Source organism: Hippoglossus stenolepis, chromosome 15 (genome assembly GCF_022539355.2).
Source record: "Hippoglossus stenolepis isolate QCI-W04-F060 chromosome 15, HSTE1.2, whole genome shotgun sequence".
Classification (NCBI taxonomy): Eukaryota; Metazoa; Chordata; class Actinopteri; order Pleuronectiformes; family Pleuronectidae; genus Hippoglossus; species Hippoglossus stenolepis.
Window position 1 is genome coordinate 11114119 of NC_061497.1, and position 18260 is coordinate 11132378.

At 41.4% G+C, this 18260-nt stretch overlaps 3 protein-coding genes across 4 annotated transcripts in view; 1 reads left to right on the forward strand and 2 right to left on the reverse strand.

Moving 5' to 3' along the window:
• Positions 1 to 15596, reverse strand: xrra1 (X-ray radiation resistance associated 1). Its single transcript, XM_035178154.2, is given in 19 exon segments — positions 1 to 876; positions 2031 to 2136; positions 2264 to 2379; positions 2511 to 2640; positions 3109 to 3249; positions 3350 to 3468; positions 3558 to 3651; positions 3732 to 3809; positions 3895 to 3947; positions 4053 to 4168; positions 4552 to 4656; positions 5889 to 6022; positions 6543 to 6640; positions 6726 to 6798; positions 6888 to 6959; positions 7072 to 7220; positions 8190 to 8307; positions 10988 to 11159; positions 15482 to 15596. Coding segments are annotated over 17 exon segments (1860 nt in total). The 5' UTR covers positions 8281 to 8307; positions 10988 to 11159; positions 15482 to 15596; the 3' UTR covers positions 1 to 691.
• On the forward strand, positions 8465 to 11715 carry neu3.1 (sialidase 3 (membrane sialidase), tandem duplicate 1). Its single transcript, XM_035178157.2, has 3 exons — positions 8465 to 9017; positions 9185 to 9424; positions 9539 to 11715. Exons 2-3 carry the CDS (start codon positions 9200 to 9202, stop codon positions 10544 to 10546), a joined length of 1233 nt encoding a protein of 410 aa, XP_035034048.1. The 5' UTR covers positions 8465 to 9017; positions 9185 to 9199; the 3' UTR covers positions 10547 to 11715.
• The window catches only part of LOC118121905 (voltage-gated potassium channel subunit beta-2), a 26171-nt gene continuing 22456 nt past the window's right edge, over positions 14546 to 18260 (reverse strand). The window contains exons 10-14 of one of the 2 annotated variants that reach the window (XM_035178155.2): positions 17826 to 17946; positions 17629 to 17723; positions 17392 to 17512; positions 17137 to 17225; positions 14546 to 16973 (exon numbers count right to left, since the gene is read on the reverse strand). In XM_035178155.2, the coding sequence (XP_035034046.1) occupies positions 16884 to 16973; positions 17137 to 17225; positions 17392 to 17512; positions 17629 to 17723; positions 17826 to 17946 (516 nt within the window). In that variant the 3' untranslated portion in view covers positions 14546 to 16883. The remainder of the gene's footprint in view (positions 16974 to 17136; positions 17226 to 17391; positions 17513 to 17628; positions 17724 to 17825; positions 17947 to 18260) is intronic. The other variant, XM_035178156.2, reaches the window with a different exon arrangement.

Below are 18260 nucleotides of genomic sequence, written 5' to 3' on the forward strand. Positions count from 1 at the left end.
TGGCTTTAAACAATATGCAATGCATTATTTATTTACCATTTAATAGACACAGAAGCAGGGAAATATTCACAGATGAAGGTAACAAAGTCGAATCTCGCATGACAGCATCTTCACAGCACCTATTGATTTATTTCACCTGGGCTGAACTCGCATTCCACATCTGCGAGCGGCGCCGAAGACAAATAATTGGAATCATATGAAGGACCGAAGCATGAAATCAAACGAGGAATGAACAACGAAAACAAACAAAGAAACATGACTCCAAATGAAAAAAGAAACATTGAGCTTGTTGGAACGTCATGTAAACATATCAACCAGTGCTGTAATAAGACATGATCGTGTGAGCTGAAAATCTGACTGAGCTGCTGAGGTCTGTTCACAAACAACTGCTCGACTCAGTGCTCTGGATCCTGCCTGATGGAAATGAAATAGTGACCGATCATATATGAATCATACAATTATATATGTCTGATAAACAAACCAGGAGATATGAGATAGTAAATCTATTGATTACCTTTATCTTGCAGAGTATAAATATTCTCCAGATGGTTTCAAAACATTTTACATATTAAGACATACTACATGCCTGTCATAGTATTAATGAGATGGAGATTTCAGTTCCTCACACACCAGGTCTACACCGCCATCAGCAAAGCAGGAAGAAAAGTGCATCGTAACATCTGAACATGAATTAGAGCGTCTGACCAGGTGGGGGTGGAGCTTTATGAAGGTCGGTGTTTCTGTCAGACTCAACGCTGGCTAGTTGTTCAATGCTTTTCTTGTGCAGCATCTTGTACTTTGTCTTCATGTCCCTCAGCAGCGATAAAACTTCCTTATGTTCTTGCTTGTTAACACGTGTGCCATCTATGGCATCGCCTGTGTGGAGAAAAATTAGAATTACCCCCCCTGCGGTTGTATGTCTCCTCCAACGAGGGCAATTTCAGTCTAGATACTTTTTTTCCAGACTCATATGAGGTCACTGTGACCTTTGAACACTGAAATCAAATCATTTAAAGGTTCAGTGTGTGGAATTTAGTGACATCTAGTGGTGAAGTTTCATGTTGCAGCTGAATACCTCTCACCTCACCCTCCCCTTCCAAACATGAAAGAGAACCTGTGGTAGCCTTCAGTTGTCATAGAAACTCAAAAGGTGTTTAGTTTGTCCAGTCTGGGCTACTGTAAAAAACATGGCAGCCTCTGTAAAGAGGACCCGCTCCCTGTATATATAAAGTATTAAAATATAAAGGGCCCATTCTAGGGTATAGAAAACAACAATCCTTACAATTTAGATGAAACACACTAGTGAAAACATCACTAGGATTATTTTATATTTAATTTCAGCTAATAGATAATTTTCACCTAAATCTTACACACTGAACCTTTAATCTTTGGGTCCAAGTGACAACTGGTCTAAAATCAAATAAATTCCATTAAGGCAGACTTGAGATATTATGTTCAAGAGGCTAAAAATATGTGTCGTGACCTTGACCTTTGACCACCAAATGCTAATTTGTTTATCCATGCCTCTAAGTGAACATTTGAACCAAATTTGTGAGGTCACAGTGACCTTGACCTTTGACCAGTGAAACCTAATCAATTCATCCTCGTGTCCGAATGAACTTTGGACCCAATTTTAAGAAATTCCCTCAAGTTATTCTTGGGAAATCAGGTTCAGAGGAGTGAGAGAGACATACCACCTGGGAACATATTCCCTCCGGCCACGAACTATCGCTGACACGGAGCCATAAACATAAAGAAAGAAAGGCGTCGGTTCATGAAAGGTCAACTCGAATAACTTGAATAACATTTTTAAAACTAACAATTTAGTAGCACTTAAAATGGCACTTACTTATAGCACTTTGTAGTTTTGCTTTTTTGAAGAAATTGTACTTTCTCTATTCTTGTTGTTCTGGGTTTGTACCCTCATGGTTGAATGCACTTATTGTAAGTCGCTTTGGATAAAAGCGTCAGCTAAATGAAATGTAATGTAATGTAATGTAACTCAGGGGATGTATCGGAAATGTTCTTACTCAGGGCGAGTTCTCTTATCGTTGTACTCTCTCTGATTTCCTTGAGCATTTCATCCACCCTCTCTGCCGGCTGCTTCGCTGGTTTCAGAGGTGGAAGATCTTTTATCTGTGCACAGAAATGTTATTTTTTAAAGTCACACTGGTCCAAACATCTCCTTGTTATTTACAGTTGTTGTTACAATTTGACGGTAACATTGATCGAAAGGGAATTTTGTGAAGCACGAATATCAAACCCTTCTCTCTTTCTCTCTGTGTGGCATCTGGATGCTATCAGATTTTGGTTTTGAGTCTCCGTAAACATTGAGAGTTTTCAGTGTGTGTTCCAGCATCCGAACAGCTGTTTGAATTCCTGTTGACAGAAAAAAAAAAAAGCATGAATCTTCCTCTTCACTGTGGAGCCATTGTATGGTCAATCCTCTCAGGGCTTGATGAACATGTACAGAAAATAAACAGCTGCAGGTGACACTATACAGGCCTCACCAACGGGCTCCACCGCACCAGGGTTTGGTTTCGCGTCCATCAACGTTTGGTAATGGTGGAATTTTTCAGGAACGGTGGCGTCCTCGTTCTCCGCCGTCTCTTTTTCATCCAATTTAGAAACGTCTGCTGCCTGATTTTGAAATAACATTCAGTAAAGACACAAAGAAAGTGGAAACCCCATAACACACACACTCTGCGACAATGGGTGCTCACTGTTGATTTATCTTGGGCTCGCTATTGCGTGCGAGAGATGAAACAATCAAACTAATATAAATCTAAGCAGTGGGGGATCTTAAAGGCTTTCTGAATTGAGAGGACCCCCATCTCTTTCTCTTCATCTGTCTGTCTCTCTCTCTCTCTCTCGCGCTCTCTGTTCTTCCCCTCCATGACCTGGTTCGTCTGGATTTTGTTTTATCGTGTTTTTTCAATCACTGCTATGCTCTTTGGTTTCACTGTTTCTATGTTTATGTCCGATTTAAACGGCAATGTGAAATAAGAAATTGTGAAGGCGCTACTCTAACATGCATTGCTGTAGAATTCATAGTTTTAGAAACAACAGGAGTTGTGTGAAAATCAAGGCCACCGGACATGTACATACCTGAGTGACAAAGAAGTTATCAGTGTTTTCTGTGAAGGGGCCGTCTTCGTTGTTCTTCCCCTCAAACTCTGATGTTTTCTTTACAGTTTCCTCGTCCATCAGCAAATGTTTCTTTGACACCTTTGGGATTCTTTCTTCCACCTGCGATACGAGAATGTCCAAAAAGATGCATTTTAAAATAACTGTTCAACTTTCATACTGTGATTTAGACAGTATTCACTATGTAGAACACATGTCCAACCTTCCATTTTGGATCAGTGGACACTTTCAGTGGCATCTTCACAACTTCTCGTGTCTCTTTACGCTTTATTGTTATCCCCAGTCTCTCCTGGAGGTAGTAGGTCAGTAAGGGAGGGTCTCCTGTGTCCAGACAAAGACATGGAGGAGATTTTAGCGATTCAAAATCCAAAACTTCTTTTAAAAACGATTTGTTGATAGAGGAGAATTACCGCTTCTGTGTGTGGTCAGAGGGTTGGAGCGAATATCGATTTCACGAAGCATGGGGAAAAAAGCGGCGGCCATCAGTGCTTCCTCCTCTGCAATCTGACGACAAAACACTGATGAGACACATGAAATATTTCTTTTTAAATTGTGGAGTGATTTATGTGAAATAGGAGACGCACTTTGTTGTCAGATAAATTGAGGAACTGAAGCTCTGGTAGTGGCAAACTGGATCCTTTGCAGAGCTCCTCCAGGTTTTCCTTGTGAAGGACCACACACGGGTTTTAAATGCAGGCTATAAAAACACGATGAAACATCTCAAACACCAACTGCAGAATGAATTACCTGTGAGATTCTCTCGACAGATTCATCGTTGTTGGGATCTGGCTCAGTGTGAGCTGCTTTGAAGAGAGTTTTTACAGCAGATGTTGCAGAAACTCTGACACGCAGGCCGATTATTAAATCATTTACTTAATGACATCAAGCAGATTCTTAGCAATTACCAGGTTCGTCTTCCCCGGGTTCCTTTTCAGAAATGGATGCAGGTTCTAAAGGCCCCGTTGGTTGCACGTATGGGATTTCAGAAATGCGGTTCCCCTGTAGATTTAAATACTTTAACCTGTAAGTGACAATTGAAAAACAAATTCATATTTTTGAAATGGTTCTTCAGAGATTTAGTCATGTATTTCCATTGCAACAGATGAATAGAAAAGAAGAATAGACTAATTTGATGCAGCAAAGGCCAAAATAGATATTTTTTACATATATATTCCTGCAATCTGTTACGATGTGTCTCTACATTGTACTTGTCACATAAACAAATCAATATAAAAAGAAACACTGGATCCTACGATTCCCAAAATAAGTATATTGGCTTTTCAGGTCTAAACCGTCATTAGATGATGTTATAAACTATTGTATGTTTAGACAACGACTTGGTGCAATGTCGATTTAAGTAAGATTTGGTAACAGAAAATATGAAATATAAAACCACATAATGACCTTTTCAGGTTTCTGAGACTGTTGAAGACTCCAGAGGAAAGTTTGTTGTCATCAAGCATCAGAACTTCCAGAGCTTTAAACTGTGAGTCTTCTTCTGCAGCTGACCTGCACACACAAAAGAAAATAGTGAAATTAACCAATGTCTCAGAGTCTATACATGAACATGAGCTAATAAACAGTGAAAGTAATAAATGATGCAGTTGAAGTCATAAAAATACTTTAACATGATTGCATGTGTGTGTGTTTCCTGTTTGACTTTATATACAAGGCTGTGGAGCAGGTGTATTAAACGTCTTTATGTTTTCTTCACCAGGATCAGGAGTGAGAATCTGGTACATGTGTACGCCACCTTCTGGTTAATTTGAAAACTGTTTCAAATGCATCTTGAATTTTTGTGAATTTTCTGTAATGAAACTGTTTTGACATTAAGTACATTAATGCACTGATCAAGTTAAAACATATTACAAAATACATGTGCATGTAAATAATCTAAATAATAATACATGATTTATATATAATATATAAAAATGTAATGTACAAAATTGCCAATTGATGTCTGGTAATTATGATTAGATAAAAAGATATCAGCATAACAAATATGAAACATTTGCATCATTATGTGTTAAAAAAGTTAGAAAATATTACTATTCATTCTTGCTTATAAATTGTAATCACAAAGACATAATCAACATATTGTTTCATGTGTGCTGCCTGCTTGAGATGTTTTATGTAGTAATATAATAAAGAAGCCTGGAGGCAGTGTCGGACCGTAGTCGGAGAATTCAATCATTTTGATGTGGAAAATATGTTTTCGTTGTGCCAGCTTCTCCGTGACTCATGTCAGAGTTTTTCAAAAATAGCTTTTCTGTGGAAAGTCGGCTTTTTGTCGAACTACACAATGCAGTGATTGACAGAACTGACCTGCGTGTGAAGATGGGATCAAAAAAACAAAACTCGCCCACACATGCTAATTACCTCCATCTACGAGGTCATGTTCTCACCTTTGTCTCTTGGTTGGAATGTTTGTTTGTTCCTTTCTCCCTTTATTCTTCTAAGAGCCAGACAGACGTGTGGGATCGTCTGGCCTCGATGGGGCTATGTGCTCGACTATGTGTCATTCTAGTTTAATCAATCAATTTGCATTTTTGACATTTTTCCCAGATCAAATGAGCAAATACTGTTTCAAAGGATGTGGATTCCTTTGTGTTAATGTAGATTTTTAGCTAAATTTACATCAAAATGTATAAAAGCAAAAAGAGCTAATTAATTAACTGGTTGTCTGACCATAGACGAGCATGTTTTTCATAAGTAATAAGAATGCTAGTTAGTCTACTAACAGCTGAGTGGATCCCAGATCAGGAGGAAGATGATGAAGCTGATTTCCAGTCAGATGAAGCACTTTTAGACGAGGAAGACGACCGATGGAAACAACATCGTCAGCTGACAGACTGTTGTAGGATAAATCCAAAACCTGAGGATTTCAATAAATAACAAAGATAAACATAACCATGGAGGAGTTATAGTGACGAGCTCCCAGCAGTTTAAACATGAGGAATGTTACAGATGTTACACACTTATACATTTTCTACATCGGCTCCTGATCTGTCCTGCACTAAAACAACTTAATTATGAATTTGACCCTTGCACCTTCAGAATAAACTTGGTTTAATCATCAAACAGGCTCAAACTTTGAAATTATATTTTGAAATGCAGGATGTAGCGTCAGTAGAGATTTAATTAGCTGTACATGGTTCCTTTGTTTGTCACCAGATCAGAGAAAAGCTCTGAAAGAACTGGAGTTGTGAGAGAAGCTGAAAACGAGCAGAGGGAGCAGCGCAAAGAAAATTAAATCATGTGGGATGGAAGTAAAAGACTCTCCAGTTCTTGTTGGGATTGAAAAGTGAGGTCAAGTTGTGTATTGATGCAGTGACTATCTATTATACAACTGTATGTAATGATTTATTTAATATGTATAGTATCAGTCATCTCACCTGGAGATGAGGGAAGTCAGAGGCATCAAACGTCATGTTGTGAATCCCGTTTACCGACAGATTGAGTTCTCATAAAGACACGAAACTGCTGAAAGACCCTGTAGAGAAATAATTCAGGAACTTTTGACTCTTTTCCAAAAGAGGATTTTACACAGGGTTTGCATGATGTGTAAAAACAATCACCTAAAGACAGGAGGTTGACAGAGGCATCGATGTAAGCTACACTATCGAACATCTTGAGATCTTCAGGCTTCACCTGAGCACATACAGGAAAATATATATATAGTCCATCTCCTCCACAGACGACCAAATAATTTGAACTAAAATGTGAAAAGTGGCTCTTACAGAATCCAGCTCCTGTTCACTGATGTGAACGGTGCACAGCTCAGATGGTTTCTCCACACAATGTAACCGCAGCTGCAAAGGAAAAGTGACATTTGTAATTATTTGAGATCGGCCTGAGGACAACTTATCGTGCTACATTTAGTCAAATAGGCAATTTTCACATTGGTAGAGTTCAGTGACTTACGAGGAACGGTCCATTTAATGTGTGACCATGAGGAGCATCAGTCACTGCAATGTTCTCATGTTCTTTATGAGTCTCTTTAATCCGTCTGTGCACGTGACTGTAACTCTGCTCCTCTGCCTTCCTGTAAGCCACAAGCCAGTGTCCACCACCTGCAAGGGAAATAAACTGAATAAATAATGTCAGCAGATGTTGTTTGGAGATTCAAAAATACAAACACTCCAGTAACTAATAATTATTCTCTTTATAGATTAATTTACAGGTAATTTTCTTATTAATGCCATAACCTGCTTTTAAAGAAGTTGCTGCCTTCATTTAATCACTAAATCCTGCATTTTAATGAGACATTATAATGGTTTGTAACGTGTGTTTTTATACTGTTTCTATACTTTACATTTTTGTAATGCTTCTGTACTTTTATGCAGTTGAATGACTGTGTTGATGATGTGCTTTTGCATTTTGTCTGTAAAACATGATTAAGTAGGGATCATAATTCAGATTGATTTTTTCAGATTGAGAGGCTGTGAAGCTAAGAATATTTTGGCATTTTCTCAGACAGTTAACTGATGATCAAAATAGATGTTCTGTCCTCAGTTAATCCACTCAAAGTGTCAAATACACAATGTATGGTATTGCTGTACAGACTATGACCAAAGCTTGGAATGCATATGATTCATAACACGTGCACTTGATCAGATGTTTACTGAAATGAACCATTTATCGAAGTCTTCTCATATGAAATAATATGTTTGAATCCACAGTCTGCAGATGCTGCACATTATCAAACCCTTACAGAAGTGATCTCCAGTGTCGGCCTGAACTGTGCTGAATTGAGAAACCCGTTACTCTTTATTAATGCTGTGTAGCTGCACACATGATGTTTGGTGGCCTCTGAGTATAAGTGTCATATTGTAGGAAGATTTTCAACAACCTGACTGACGACACAAAGGTTGTTGATCCTACTGTGAAGCAGTAACAATGAGTCATTATTATTTTTAGTATACTAACCTGCAGGCCTACTCTTTTGTGACGCTGCCATTGTGCTGATATTTCCATGCAGCCTGACGATATAAACCAGTTATTTTTCATGCATTATCTCCTTTAAATTGAATCTAACCCACCGTCCTTCCTTCGATGGAGCAATGACCGAGCAGGGAAACATTTGGTTGCATGTCTCTGTCCATCCTCCAGTTTACAGGACGCAGCAGTCATCTTGAATTCTCATCTAAATCCATTTATCTGGAGGAAAGAAAAGTAAACTTTTTATAACGCTTGTTAGTTACGCTTCTCACGCGCTGAACAAACTGCTGCAGCGCCAATGTGGTGCTGCGTATCCTAGCAACAGCGTTTTAAATGGGAGTGTCCCCCTCCGGTCCGGCAGGGGGCGATGAAGGTGGGTACAGATCGTAAATGCTCAAAGATTGAACTCGATGATAAGATGATACACCACCTAGCTAGCCTGGGATATTTAAGGGTATTTAACAGCTGTTGTTACGTTTATCCTGCTGTTTTCCAGCACGCAACGCAAGTTTTTTTAATATGATTATTAGCAAGAAAACGTTACGTCCCACCGCTATTCGTTTCTTTTTGCTAGCCAGCGGTAAACCTGTTTGCTAGCACAGTGCGCATATCACGGACGCCGATTCTTGCGAGTGCAGCGGGAGACTGGTTCCTCGTCTCCTGTTTCAGCTAGCAGTTAGCTTGTCTGTTATTATGTTAGCATAAAAACGGGAAAACACACGTTCAATATAGTCTTTGCTGCTCCAGGCTACGTCACGACAAACGAGGAAGTGCGCGCGAGTGTCTTCTCTCGCTCCAGAGCAAGTCTTCTCTTCCGATGAACCCACAGCGTCAGTGTCGTGAACACCAAAGGTCCCTGGTTCAGCGTGAGATTAGACGCTACGATGTCGTTCACGCCAAAAGCCAAGGGTGACGAGTGACAAGTGAAGGTAAGAGGCTTCGTTGCAGTCCACGCACTGTGCGTTCGATTCAGTGTGTGGCTGTGCGGTCATGTGTCATGTATCGCACAACTCTGAGCACCAGTCTGGGCTTTTAGAGCCACAACAAGAGCACAAACACACGCCTGTCACACATCCGGATCGTTGTCTGTCCCCAGGAGCTCTGATCCACCATGGGGAACACGGCGTCGAAGAGTGGCAGCATGGAGGAACTGGTCAAGACAACTTTGTTCGAGAAGGAGCTCAGTGGGATCACATACAGGATCCCTGCTCTCGTCTATCTGAGGCACAGTCGCACCTTCCTCGCCTTTGCAGAGAAAAGAGCCTCCCCTCAGGATCAGGATGCCAAAATTCTAGTGATGAGAAGAGGGACGCTGAAAGATGACGGAACTGTTCAGGTTGGTGTCTGCACCTTTCATTAACCCCTGTTGCTTTCAGACTGAAAACCCCTCAGCAGGATCTGAGCCCACCTTTTCTCATTCTTGTCCTTTGTTTTTTTTGTCTTCCTCCAGTGGTCCCCCAGTCAGGAGCTGTCAACAGCGCTCCTACCGAACCGCCGCACCATGAACCCTTGCCCGGTGTATGAGAAAAACAGCAAAATGTTGTTTTTATTCTTCGTCTGCGTGTGGGGAAACACCACAGAGAGGAGGCAGATCCTCACAGGTAAGAACAAGGCCCGCCTCTGTTGTGTTAGCAGCAGTGATGACGGGCAAACTTGGAGTCCAGCAAAAGACTTGACAGAGAGTGTGGTTGGCGAAACTATCCACAAGTGGGCCACGTTCGCTGTGGGTCCAGGCCACGGTGTTCAGCTGGAGAACGGCAGGTTGATCATCCCCGCCTACGCCTACTACGTCCCTTACAGATGCTGTTCCTACCCCATTCCTTTCACAGTGTACCCACGTGCACTGTCCATTTATAGCGAGGACTTTGGACAGACGTGGCATATAGGTAAGATGCTTCGAAAAAAGTCGTGTGAATGCGAAATGGCAGAGATTATAGACCACGAGGGCAGGAGTCATCTTTACTGCAATGCCCGTCACACCGGAGGTCACAGATGCGAGGCCCTAAGCGAAAACAGCGGCTTGTATTTCGACAAGCCCCACACGGCCCGAGAGCTCGTCGAACCACCTACGGGTTGTCAGGGCAGCATCATCGGCTTCCCCGCTCCAGAATTTGTCCCGAACGACGACGCCGAAAGCAAAGCTTGCGGCACGTCCCTCTTGTCTCCCGACACACAAACCTGGCTCCTCTTCATGCATCCGACCAAAAAGTGTAGTAGAAGGGACATGGGTGTGTATTTGAACCGGTCCCCCCTGCACTCGTCGGGATGGGACCGTCCCAGGATTTTCCACAGGGGACCCAGCGGCTACTCGGACCTGGCCTACAACGGAGACAAGGATCAGTTCTCGTGCCTGATGGAGTGCGGGAAAGAGAGTGAACTTGAGCAGATTGCCTTCATGTCGTTTACCCTTAATGATGTCATGCAGACAGGCGGTAAGAAAGGAAAGAAGATGCATTGAATCGTGGTTGCTTTATATGTGTATTACTTAACAGAGCTCCCTGACATTCTCATGCAACCTTAAAATCCAAACTACCCCCCCACCCCCCACCCCACCCCACCCCGCCGCGCCGCCGCCGCCGCCACTGAATATGCTGTGCAGTAACATCCGTCTGTGTTTACTGTTGTTCTACATTCTGGAGATGATAATGCATGAGCCGTGTGTTTTGTTGTCTCCCTGTTTACATGAAAACGTAATTGAAGTCCTAATAGTGTTGATATGCAACCAACTGTACAAGAGGAAGGAAAAAGGGGAGGGTGGTAGATTTCGAAGCATGCCGTGCCGGACTGTCATTTTTTAAAAACAGACGATGTGTGTAGCATGTTTGCCGAGCACTTCATACCCAACTCTGCATCTTATTAAAGTGTCAGTATTCCTGAGCAGTGGAGAGAAGTTGCCTACCTCTTTTTATTTTCATATGAAGATCATTCGCGGGCCTTGTAAAGTCGAGTGAAGAGTTTTCTCCATGCTCAGTCTCTCCCTGAGATCCAGTGTACTCTGATTCACATATGCCTTCTACTCCGCTCTCTGAACTTCAGCTGTGCCGCTGTCGCCTGTCAGCGCACAAGCTTTTCTGTGGGTCACAGAAAAGAAACATTTACTTCTTACTGGCCACATCCAGCTAATGATCAATGAAGAGACCAACTAAACTGTACCAGCTTGTAACACAGCTGGTTGGAGATTGATGGAGAGAGTTTAAGAACCTTCACCCAACGACTTCTGTCGACAGCATTTCGGCGACTTTTGACCTTAATTTTCCAGCAATGTTTTCTTATTCTTTTCCAGTTTTCCAGCACATTTTGCATGATTTTCCAAACAAGCACTATCGTATCATTATTTATCAATTGCAGGAATATGACCAAGTACGATCAGCTGGCTCTGGGATGTCACATGAACGCATGTTACAACATATTACACTCTTTACAAAGTCGCTAGGATTTTGCAAACATACAAGACCTTGTAATGAACAACTTTTAACATCCGTCTTTGCCCGATGTCGTGAGGCAAAATGGCTCGAGGCGACTCCGTGCTAGTTTCATTGTGTTTTTGTTGACTGTTGTGGAAAAGTGACAAAGCCTGCATGAAACATGTATTTTAGTAGAAAATAAAGGTAACCTGTGATCATCGGACTCACCCTTTGTTCATTTCTGCACTTGTAATTATAATAATTATTGTTGTTGACATCAATTTTAGTGGACAAGGTAAACAATAATCATTTGGCAAAAGATCCGGGCATGGATACAGTTTTAAAAGCAGCCATGAGAAGCACTTAATCAGCTGTGGGGAGTGTGTATTCCCTCTGCAGGCAGAGGAGGCTAAAAGGCCACAGCGTGTTGAAATGATGTCAGGGACTTTTGTTGCAAAGCAGCCTGTAGGGATTTGAATGATGATGCAACAGATGTGCAGACAGCAGGGATGAATTAGGGAGGAACATTTGTGTCTGGGGTGGTATCTGGTTGTTTGCTTGTCCAATTGATACAATATCTATATTGAGTGACTGTTTGATACGGTCAACAAATGAAAACTACTATGTTGTGACATGATTTGCTGTAAAATCTGTAAAAGTGAAACCATAGCAATATGATTACAATTATAATAATTCACTAATACAACTAGAAGAATAAAGCTAATGTTGTTAAATCCTGTGCAAAGACCAAAACCAAGAATATGTTAGTCTGTCTCCTTATTTCTGTCTCGTGGCTCCCACTGAAGACTTATTTTGTTAGCTCTTATCAAATGTTGTTAAAACAAAAGAATTATTGGGGAATTGATGAATACACATTTGATGCTCTGGTGAGTACTTCATGTAGAAGGAGGGTGTATTGCCCTATGGAAAGTTAAATTACAGTGGCTGTTTTCATTATAATGAAGGTGCAATGAAATGGCTCATTGATGTGTTTTTGGAAACAATGGAGCTTTATGGTGCAGACAAATAGGCGATGTCAGGATTTGACTACACAGGCAATACTTACGACCCTAATAGGATCAATTCAGGGTTTTGTCTTTTGAGTGGATTTTTTTTTTGACGATACGAAAAATATTCTACCAGCTCCATCCCACAGTAAAAGAGATATTAACTTGAGAACTGTGTATTTCTTTTACCAGCTATTGCAACTGTGTCCTGTGACCTTGGGTAAACAGCAGCAGCTACAGGCTGCTACTGTCCTGGCCAGGAACACAATCTCTGATCTAATCCAAAAGCAACAACGAGACAAGATATGAAGTAAACTTTATTAGATGTGGGGGCTTGTACGTCTCGAATGTGCTTATTAACTTTCCACAGCCACTCGTTTCTATTTTTCTCCACCTCGTCCAGCCTGTTCCTTTGCAGGAAGGATGAGTCATGTGTTGAAACCTGTTTATTTTTTTCTCCGACAGTGTTGGCGGTGAGACATCCAACGTTTTTCAGCACACGTGATAATGTTTATCAAGAGGGTGGCTGTCTGCAACACACACATATGTCTCATCTCTCACTCTGATGACATTATGGAGTCCATTAGCGGAGAGATTAACAGTGTTGGCGTCGCAGATGTTCTCTGTTTTGTGGTTAAGTGTGTGTGGCGTGTCCCAGCGGAGTTCTGCTATTTTAGCAGCACAGACAGCGGCGGGCACTGCAGCTGTGATGCTGCTCCTGGACCGTCCATTTGAATGACCCTGGGGTCCACTGGCAGAGAGCTGCCACACGTGGGATGTGAGGAGGACAGGGGTCCATTTAGTTTGAGTTCTTTCTGTCTGTCTGTCTGTCTGTCTTTCACAGAAGAAAGTGAAAAAATGGCTTGTTTATTTGCAAGTTAGAAATGTCTTGATCATCTACTCTGACTGAAATGACATTTTTATACATAAATTGTCACCCCCTTTGAGGTAGTAAATCAAAGACAAGAGCTATTACTTACCAAACCTGAAAATATATCCTACTGTTAAAACTAAAATCGTGACCTTGGTAATCCTTTATGAAATTGTACTGTTTGCACTTACAGCATAGGTGATATAATCAAGCTTTTGATGGGCCAAAGCTAGCTAGAGGCTTAAGACATCTGCAAAATGAATATATCTCCTTTAGGTAGGAGCACAAAAAGAGTCATGGTAATGTTTCCATGCTCAGTACATGTTGCTTCCTTTTTCTAGGCTTACAAAATAATCTCTTCCTATTTTACTGTACGACACCATGAGGCACTTCAGTATGAGCCTCAAGTGAAGAAATGCTGCTTGGGGTCAAAGGTAGATTTAGTGTTTGCTGATCTATGACGTATGTATCATGTTGTAAGTGTTATCCACTGGTGTCAAGGTTTATTAGTTTAACTTATGATCTCTAGCGAGTTTTCAAAACATGTTTGCTGTGCAGTGTCTGGTTTTCAAAACCCTGTTTAACCAAAGTAACAAAACAAACCTGCTTGTTTCACTTTCTACTTCCTTTAAATCCACAATCAAAAATATGTGTTGTGCATCAGAGGGATTAGAGTTTTGTACACACACACAAATGAAGTTTGTTAGTTATCAATTTTGTCTGCGTTTGTTAGATAGTTAGCAGAATTATGCAAAAAACACACAGCCGATTTCCATGACATTTTTTTTGAGGGGCTGGGCATGAACCAAGAAGCAACCCATTACATTTTGGTGCAGTTCTGGATCAGGGGGCGGATCCAGGAATTTTCATTTCATAGAAAAAAACAGCTGTCATGTTTAGGGGACTGATATTTATGAGTGTGTGAAATTTGGTTGAGATCCAAATAAAAATCTGCATCTAGTGAATTTAGATGTGCTTTCAGAAGGGGACTGTTGGGTCTTGGCAGAGATATGTTGTTCAGCAAAGTGCACAGAATGAGGGAAACTGAGAAGCCACCATGGAGCACATGTTATATGAGAATGTTATGATCATAATCCTACAGTTCACATTGTGGGCAGGATGCCACTATTTTGTTCTTTACACAGTATGTAACTCATAAAATATCTCTGCACATATTCTCGAACAAACAGTTTTATTCCAAATGTTAACATAGAAGATAAGCTAATGTGGATGTTCAACATAACAGCTAGGATTAGCCTGTTTCAGCGAATATGACCTGGTTATGAATAGTAAATACAAAACTCTTCTCTGACTTTCTGCAAACAGGCGAGCACATTTTGAGCCTCTGTGAATAATCTTTTAGTCCTTCAGTCACAATGTTAAATGTTTGCATTTGTTTTCTTTTTATGGGACAGGTTCAAAGACAAAAAAAGAAAAATACCATTAAAACACGTGATGTGCTTTGTCCCCTTAGGTTAGATATGCTGTAGGTTTGGGTAACAGACAGGATACATTCAGTATGAGTTGTCTCTTCTCTCTTTTGGTTTCTCTTTGTTTGCAAGACAGTAAAATATAAGTTATGCAGGCAAAGTTACATTTTTTCAAGGTTTGATCGAAGTATCTATGTACACTGGAAGCTACACTCAGTCAAATTGTACATTGTCACACAGAGTCACACACACACACACACACACATACACACGGGGAGCAACGTTTCAGCTACTCCTTCAGGAGTTCCTTTCTTCATAAATGTAACCACCTCTTATCTCACTGTAAAACAGATATTTACACTACAATGTAACCCTGTGCCAGCGAAAAACAACTTCATGTGTCAAAAACGCACCCACCCTGGAGATTAGTGCCGTCTTCACATGAGGAACAAAATCCCCCTCGCGTTACAAAGTAGTGGACTTAATACAAAACTAAAGGGAACAGACAAGGGGTGCACAGTAGAAAATGAGTTGTGCATGTGTGCAAGAATCAAGGGAACAAATAATACAGAGAGAGAAAGAGAGAGAAAGAGAGAGAGAGAGAGCTCCCAGAGAAATGAGCAGAGAAGCTGTATTTTTAGGCCTCCACCAAAAAAAAAAAGTACATTTGCTAAATCTTACCCCAAGTGACCTGCGGCAAGAGTTGTGGTATTTGATAAACGCAAGACGTATCATTCATGTCCCTTCGCTTTGAAAACGAGCAGTTCACCACAGTGTGTCCAGATCTTTGCATCAGATGCTCTGTGACCTTTCAACACAGTCCCCACTGTCTCAACCCTCGGGTTTAGCAACAATGATGCTCTTCACAGGGATGGCATCGCTGACAGTGATGTCAACGTCTTTTTTCTTCTTCTTTTTTTTTTTTGATACAGTTTAGGACAATACAAAGATTATATGTCAGATGGACACGCGGCTGTGTCTGCGGACTGCACAGTCTTTAAAAAGCAAAAGTGCCCACACCTGGATCAGACTGCCAGACCATTTTAGAGTAAAAAATAATGGCTTACGAGGGCACTGCAAATCTACATAAGCCGTAAAAGCCATGCCACATTTACGCCCTGTTTCGGGCTGTTCTCTCTTAAAGGGACATGCGCACAGTTTACAAACAAGAGGAGGCAAAAAGACTGCAGAGAAAGCAGCAGGGTTGGGAAAGTTGCTTTCAAAAAATCTCACCCACTACTTCTTGATTGACAGTTTCCAACCTATACGATGCTAATGTGATCCATTTATCTTGGTTTGGATCGGGCCAAAAATCAATCCTTATTTGAGTATGTGTCAAAGGTGTTGATGGCTGTCTTGGCGCGTTCAACTCAAATGGCATTTTTTTTAAAGCACGTGATCTGATTGTAATACCACAGTGGATTCATTTTTATTTTTTGAACAGTCAGATCACTCCAAAGACTCAAGACAAGTAATCCATTTTTTCCCAACCCTGTAAAGCAGTGAGCGTGGCAGACCAGTCACATGCACACTATGGGAAATGTTAGGCTAGACACATGAGTACTAACCTTTGGCTCTCTGGCTGCTGGGTAATAAACATCATACAGAATAACAGGCGGCTGCGAGGGGAGGAGACTCCGAAGTCCGAGGAAAGCACCTTTCACGCAGTAAAGTTTTGTTTTAGCGCAGAGGTGTTTTTTTCCCCCCCACATTAGAGCTTTTCATTAACACAAGTCAAATCAGGTGAGTATCTGTCATCTCTTGGTTTCAGTGGATCACAGAGAAGCGTCGCTCCAACCATTTTCAGCCTCCCCCTCTGGAGGAACAATTATTCTTTGAACAATCGGCAGTGAGCAAATATATGACCTGTTGTATTTTTTTTCCACAATTGAAAGACTTTTTTTCTTTTTTCATACATGATAACAATGTACTGCGCAAAATGGATATGCGCACATACTGGAAGCATAATGTTGCCGAGGACATGCAAGTTGTTGAGTATACAGCAGAGCGAAAAGTGATGTTTCCCGGTGTCATTGTCGTCTTTGTCTCCTTGAAACATCGTCCGTCACTCAGATTTGCATCTTCAGGCACGCGACTCTTTCTTGGAGTGTGGCTTGTTTCCCAGCAGGGCATCAATCTCGGTAATGGTTTGTGGGGTCATTTGGGATAAAATCTGCGGAGAGGAGGAGGGAAGGAAAGCGATCTTTTAGAAAATGGTCATTTGCCACTTCATTGTGCATATCACAAATATCATATCTGTTGGTTTACACAACTGTAGCGTGTGTCGGGCAAAATGATGAATGTGGGAGGCAAAAAAAATGTAATAAAGGTTTTACCCGGAGGGCACCCAGGTTCTCAAGTAGCTGTTCTGTATTGGAAACTCCCAGAAGTACAGAGCTGACTCCCTCACTACGCAGACACCAGGCTGTAAATAAAACGTTCTGTGTTAAAACTGGGTGACATCAGTCAAAACCAAAGAAAAGGTACTTAACTCAAAGAATATTAGGTTCATTGCAGCATTCAGATCACATGACACTGTTTGAAATTAAGTCTTTATAGTCTATATATGCTGTACAGATTGTAAAGCTTACCTATGGCTAACTGTGCCGCAGTGCAGCCCAGTCTGTCGGCCAGTAGATGGAGCTCCTTGATTTTTGCGAGCTGTCTGCGGCCCTCCTCGCTGTTCACTCGCTCCTTCAGCCACTGGTATCCCTTCACCAGGAGAGAAGCATTCATAAGGCAGCTACTCCCACACTGATTTCACACCACAGTACCTCGTTGATGAGGGAGAGAAACTCCATGAGGACGACCGCTCAAATCAAACTGACCTTCATTGCCGCTCTGGAGCACTCTGGTACGCCGTCGCTGTACTTCCCTGTGATTAATCCACAAGCAAGTGGAGACCAGGTCATAGCCCCCACTCCTGAAAGACAGGAATAATTGTGGACATTCGAATGAAACAAAACAAACCTTCAGTTTAAGAAAATAAAGATAAATTGAGCTGTGAGATGTGTGGATATCTGACCGATCTTGTGGTAGAGCTCGGGGAGCTGCACCTCGACTTTATCCCTCTGGAAATAGTGGTACTCAGCCTGCTCACACACAGGTGGTATCAGGTTGAACTGGCGTGCCACTGAGTACGCCTCCTGGTGCAGAAACAGACACATGCCATGGTTACCAATCAGCATATGTGACAAACGCTGACAGCATTAAAGGTTCAGTGTGTAGAATTGAGTGACCTCTAGAGGTGAAGGTGCACAACATGAAGGAGAACCTGTCGTAGACTTCAGTTGTCATAAAAACTGAGAAGGTGTTTAGTTTATCTAGTTTGGACTAGTTTAAAAAACATGGCGGCCTCCATAGAGAGGACCCTGTGTAAATAAGTATTTAAATATAAAGCGCCCATTCTGGGGTAAACAAAGCAACAATTTATACCATTTAGATAAAACACACTCATGAA

Coding starts and splice junctions, on each gene's coding strand:
- neu3.1 (XM_035178157.2), top strand. CDS start 9,200: ATGGGGAACACGGCGTCGAAGAGTGGCAGCATGGAGGAACTGGTCAAG. Junction 9,425..9,538: donor AAGATGACGGAACTGTTCAG/GTTGGTGTCTGC, acceptor GTCTTCCTCCAG/TGGTCCCCCAGTCAGGAGCT.